Source organism: Bufo bufo, chromosome 1 (genome assembly GCF_905171765.1).
Source record: "Bufo bufo chromosome 1, aBufBuf1.1, whole genome shotgun sequence".
In the NCBI taxonomy this organism is placed as follows: domain Eukaryota; kingdom Metazoa; phylum Chordata; class Amphibia; order Anura; family Bufonidae; genus Bufo; species Bufo bufo.
In genome coordinates, this window is record NC_053389.1 from 719,521,234 (window position 1) to 719,527,233 (window position 6,000).

Consider the following 6,000-nt stretch of genomic DNA (forward strand, 5'->3'; position numbering starts at 1 on the left):
GAACTCCACAGAAGGACTACAGAGTGCTTCCGTGGGGTTTCTCTCCGTGCCTCTGCACCGCCAAAAAATAGAACATGTTTTTTTGTGTTTTTTTTTGCGGTGCGGGAGGATCACAAACCTGTTAAGGCTACTTTCACTCTAGCTTTTTTGCTGGATCTGGCAGGGTTCAGCAAAAAACGCTTCCGTTACTGATAATACAACCATCTGCATCCGTTATGAACGGATCCGGTTGTATTATCTTTAACATAGCCAAGACGGATCCGTCATTAACTCCATTGAAAGTCAGAGGAGGACGGATCCGTTTTCTATTGTGGCAGAGAAAACTGATCCGTCCCCATTGACTTGCATTGGGGGTTATGCCGGATCCGTCTTGCTCCGCATCCCAGGCAGTGATGGCAAGTTCGCAGTGTTCGCCGAGGAACACATGCGATCTGCCATCTTTATTCCCAAGCCCGGCGATGCAGAGGTAAGTCCTTACCTGTGCCTGCACCGCGAGCCGCTCTGAAACACATGCGGTCACCGGGAGCAGACAGCTTTCATTTTTTTCCGGTATTGAGACCGTATGAGGGATCTCAATACCGGAAAACTTAAAAGCTAGTGTGAAAGTAGCCTAAAGTTCAAGGTAAAGGAAGTTTGATGACCTTTGATTGGTGGTTTCCAGTCTCAGAGGGGGCGACATTCTATTTCTAGGATCTCCTAAATGGATTTAGTTGTGGTCGTACTGAGTTCAGCCCCAACATCCGGGGAGGTGACAACAGTGTGACAAATGTCATTATTTGGAGGGTGTAGCACACACTGCCTGCCAGAGTGTAACATTCTGCTTTGTGGGAGCAGCAGACACTCGAGAGCACATCTTCCCTTTGCCTGCTGATTTCCAGATGTTCAGTGACCATTTATGCAGTTAACTCTTTCCTGCCGGGAGGGCGCATGATATGCTACGGCAAAATCAGTACAGCGATTGTAAAGCTGCCTAGTGTCGAATGGGTTAAATCTCATCTTCCACACTTGACAGCCAGTTCCAGCCCTGGCCCAGAGCCAGAAGAACTAATGGAACCCAGATGTGCCTCTGTTTGGCAGCCTCATTACAGATCCTGAGGTTTCTTGCTCACATTTCACTTAACGTCTTCCTTTAGTAACCAATTCATTACCAAACCTTCTGTGCAGATGACTTGACTAACCTCAGAACTAGCAGCTAACTGCAGAGTTCAGTTATATGAAATAATTAGGTGTTACTGGCCGTGCAAGTTTGTGTAAAGTGAAAAAATACAGTTTTAGGACCCCTTCACGCACATTTTTTATTTTTTTTTACATGCATTGTGGTGGCATTTTTTTTTATTTTGTGCTGGCAGGTTTTTTTCCGACAGTTTTGGGAAGTTCCATAAAGAGACATACGGAGAAGACAATTACATATGTAGAGCATGCTACTGAAAATTCTACTCACCCCGAAAATGCTACAAAAAAACACCAGAACGATGTGTACACAACTATAGACTAGCTTAACATCTGACTACAGATGTGGGGTGGGGGTCACAAAAAAGATGTCATGAAAACTGCAACTGGAAACGCATGAAAACGTTTTCCTTCGCTGTCAGTCTCATTGGTTCCAGCTCCTATTTCTCAGAGGCCCTTTTGAAAGTAGAAGCAGTCAGGAAGTGCTGGGGATCGGAGCGATCATTGGCTAATTGATCTCCAGTCCGTATACTGTCACGCCCCATACATACTCATGACCATTTACTGGTAGTCACTGATTTTTTTATATTTTTTTTTTCGTTTGGCTGCAATGATGCTAAAAAGTTAGGTTCATTAGAGCAACCATTTTTTCTTGTCCTAATGAAACCTGGAAGGAAAAATGCAGATGGTGAACCCCTGCATGGGGGTTGTTGTCCGTTGTGATGGGGACACATGGGTCTGTAAAGGGTCTAGATAGAAACAATTGGAAATTTTTAATCAAAATTATTTGCATAGTTGTTTCATCTTTGTTTTTATCAACCTAACCTTTAGGGCTCATGCACACGACCGTATGTGTTTTGCAGTCCACAAAAAACGGATCCACAAAAAGTACAGATGACATCCGTGTGCATTCCATATTTTGCGGAACGGAACAGCTGGCCCCTAATAGAACAGTCCTATCCTTGTCCTTAATGCAGATAATAATAGGACATGTTCTATTTTTTTTGTGGAACGGACATTCAGAAACGGAATGCACACGGAGTAACTTCTGTTTTTTTGTTTTTATTTTGCGGACCCATTGAAATGAATGGTTCCGCATACGGTCCACCCAAAAAAAAATAATGGAACGAATACGGAAAGAAATTACGTTCGTGTGCATGAGCCCTTAGGAAAAAAGGTATCTAGAGCCATTTATTCTGAATAAGAACGGTTTACAAGGTATATCTTGAGGGCTCCTTAAGGCATACATCACCACAACGTTTCGTGTTTTGGAGGTGTATGTTCACTTTTCAGGAATATCTGACCGCACCGTCTTTGACCAAAATAAATTAGCCTCATAGTCTGATCTCTGCATGACAGCACACCATGATATGTCTAAGCAAATGGACTTTTTTTTTTCCAGATGCTGTTACTTCTAGAATTACCCCTCACTTGTATTTCTGTCTTTGCAGGCGCCAGACTGTGACTAGCACACCCTGCTGGATCGAGCTACACCTCAACGGCCCCTTACAGTGGTTGGATAAGGTTCTTACTCAGATGGGGTCTCCAAGCATTCGATGCTCTAGTGTCTCATAGAGCAGTATGTCCAGGTCACAAAACTCAAGGACCTTTAAAGTACCAGTACTACACAGTCCACATGGAGCAGGAGCTCAACAGCACAAAGGCAAACCAATGTGGAACTATTTCTTGTCTTCTCATTCACCAGGAACCATTACCCCTTGCAGCTGGTATGTCACCGGCTTCCCAGTCCTCAGCATTACATTGGAAATAAAACATTCAGCTGCTTTTCCTGCCATTGCGGCAGGAATCCCAACGACGTTCAGTATATTGAGAAGACTGCAATATGAAACTTTTACACAGACTTGACGTAGTTTATGATTGGGAACGTCACTGAAACTCAGTGGAAAGACTAAGTACAGGTTTTGTGATACAGGGTACAGATTTTACTACATCTCTCTCACAGGACCTATCAAGTATTAGGTCTTCTCTTCCACCTCCTCCAGTAGGTGTGGTGTGCCTTTAAAGTCTCCCATGGATCTCTGCTGCAGGGGTGGCCTTCATAACTTTGGTCCGTTTTAGTCTTGTTTTATAGGGTAAGGCGATTCTGTTCATTCTGTTGGAACAGATGTGTATCCTAAACGTGGGACAGGCTTTCAGACTGGACCATTGCATCACACAGCAGCATTACTGGCATCGAGCCTCGTAGTCAGGTCCTGATTTGGAAAGCCGGTCTTAACGTCCCGAGAACTTTCTTAAGAAAATGACAACTGGAGGAGTACATTTCTGTCTTAAGTGCTCACCGCCTGAGTGTGAAGCCTGCTGTTCTACACGTACATCTCACTAATAAACCCAGCTTGGGATGGGGTGGCACCATGATTGCCACACAGGCCACAACTGGGTGGGAACCATTCCAGCTCATCTGGATAGCACTTTGCTTAACATGTTTAATCCCTCGTTCTCTGCCTGGCTGGTAAACGTTTACTTACCTGCACAGTTTGGGATCTGGTTCATTCCCTAATGCTCGTTTTTTGAGTGTAGGCCCCAGTGTTTTTCCAGCTGGAATCATGTATCTCTACAAAAGCAGCAAGCTGCTCATTCGTGGTGCGCTCTCAGTTCTCTATAGGTTGGCCCTTTTAGATCTCAGATTAACTTTTAACGTTTCTTATTCTTGGTATATCTGAGATAAAATTAAGTTCTAGCACCTGGCCTGTAGTATTATTTATGGAGGATATTGGTGAAGCACACGCATCCTCCATACAACTGCAGGTGTAAATGTCTTCTAGTACTTTTCTCCAGAACCAGTTAGGAACGACCTGCTCTGGGTTCCTCACACTCCCTCTACTATGTGTAGTCAAGGTCGGATGGCATCCCATGGATTTGTAGCATGTTTGTGGGGATCTTATCCCCCATCTGTTTGTAGCATGAAAGAACAGGGCCTGCCTACTACCTGCAAATGACTTGTCTCCTGGAACGTCTCATTTTATTTGTATAAAATTCTGCCTGTTTTTCTATTATTCTGCCTGATATTTGGTTACTTTCTGCTTATGTGTTAAGTACTTCTGAATTATATTGGAGCTGCACCCATCATATATGTCATCAGATTAGATTTCAGGTTTTGATTAGCTAGGGCTTATCGCCTCGACCAATCATAACAGCGGATAAGGGAAATAATCAATATATTAGTGGTATTATTCAGAACAAGTCCATTACTTTTAATCTCTCCCCCCACTTTCAATGCTTGTGTAAAGTTCTGATTGTGAATGTAAATAAACCCTTTACATATATCTTCCTGTAATAGTTACAAAATGTGTAAAATATGACAGTGTTGACAGCGTGTGAATGAATTCATTTGATGGGTCTCCACCTGCAGACACTGAAGCACCACTGTAAGAAACACAAGGTACAGTATTTGCACTATCCCAGGGGACAACTGGCCATATACCAGTGATGGTGAACCTTTTAGAGACTGAGTGCCCAAACTGCTACCCAAAACCCACTTATTTATTGCAAAGTCCATGTACTTTATTATTTAGCTATAATAGCCTGCTTACATTCAGTGCACTGCCTGTGCCGTTCATAGTGCGCCCTGCGCTGATGAATGGCAGGAATAGTCTAAGGCATATTGGTACACCATAGACTTTTTCCAGGGTGCGGGTGCCCACATAGAGGCCTCTGAGTGCCGCCTCTGGGACCCGTGCCATAGGTTCGCCACCACTGGTTCCTGGTGGACCAATGCCAAGGGGGCCACCCAAGACCTCCTCACGGCCGCCGGCTGGGTACATAATGATCTGATGCTCTGAATGTTAATTAATGTAAGAGCATCGGGTACTTACGTTTACAAAAAAGAAAAGGGGGGGGGGGGACCTAATCTGGGTAAAGGTATTTGTATACACATATACACTTGCCTAAAGAATTATTAGGAACACCATACTAATGCGGTGTTGGACCCCCTTTTGCCTTCAGAACTGCCTTAATTCTACGTGGCATTGATTCAACAAGGTGCTGATAGCATTCTTTAGAAATGTTGGCCCATATTGATAGGATAGCATCTTGCAGTTGATGGAGATTTGAGGGATGCACATCCAGGGCACGAAGCTCCCGTTCCACCACATCCCAAAGATGCTCTATTGGGTTGAGATCTGGTGACTGTGGGGGCCATTTTACTACAGTGAACTCATTGTCATGTTCAAGAAACCAATTTTAAATGATTCGAGCTTTGTGACATGGTGCATTATCCTGCTGGAAGTAGCCATCAGAGGATGGGTACATGGTGGTCATGAATGGATGGACATGGTCAGAAACCATGCTCAGGTAGCCCGTGGCATTTAAACGATGCCCAATTGGCACTAAGGGGCCTAAAGTGTGCCCAGAAAACGTCCCCCACACCATTACACCACCACCACCAGCCTGCACAGTGGTAACAAGGCATGATGGATACATGTTCTCATTCTGTTTACTAGGGATGTCCCGATATCAGTATCGGTATCGGGACTAGGGATCGACCAATATAGATTTTTTAGGGCCGATACCGATAATTTGTGAACTTTCAGGCCGATAGCCGATAATTTATACCGATATTCTGGGTATTTTTATTTTTGAGAAAAAAAACATTTTCCTACACAAATCTGCTGAAAGTTAATATGTTTATTGTTAACGTGTATTATTATTATTATTTTTTTTTAAATCTTTTTCATTTATACTTAATATTTTTGTGGTTTTTTTTTTTTACTAACTTTTAGCCCCCTTAGGGACTAGAACCCTTGTCCTATTCACCCTGATAGATCTCTATCAGGGTGAATACGAGCTCACACTGTCCCTGCTTCTCTGTGC

At 43.6% G+C, this 6,000-nt stretch overlaps 1 protein-coding gene across 2 annotated transcripts in view; it reads left to right on the plus strand.

Moving 5' to 3' along the window:
• Window positions 1-4,454, plus strand: part of SMAD3 (SMAD family member 3) — a 111,561-nt gene extending 107,107 nt beyond the window's left edge. For both annotated transcript variants that reach the window (XM_040414303.1, XM_040414304.1), the window contains exon 9: window positions 2,622-4,454. In XM_040414303.1, coding sequence (XP_040270237.1) covers window positions 2,622-2,745 — 124 coding nt within the window. In that variant the 3' untranslated portion in view covers window positions 2,746-4,454. The remainder of the gene's footprint in view (window positions 1-2,621) is intronic.
• Window positions 4,455-6,000: the final 1,546 nt, after the last annotated feature.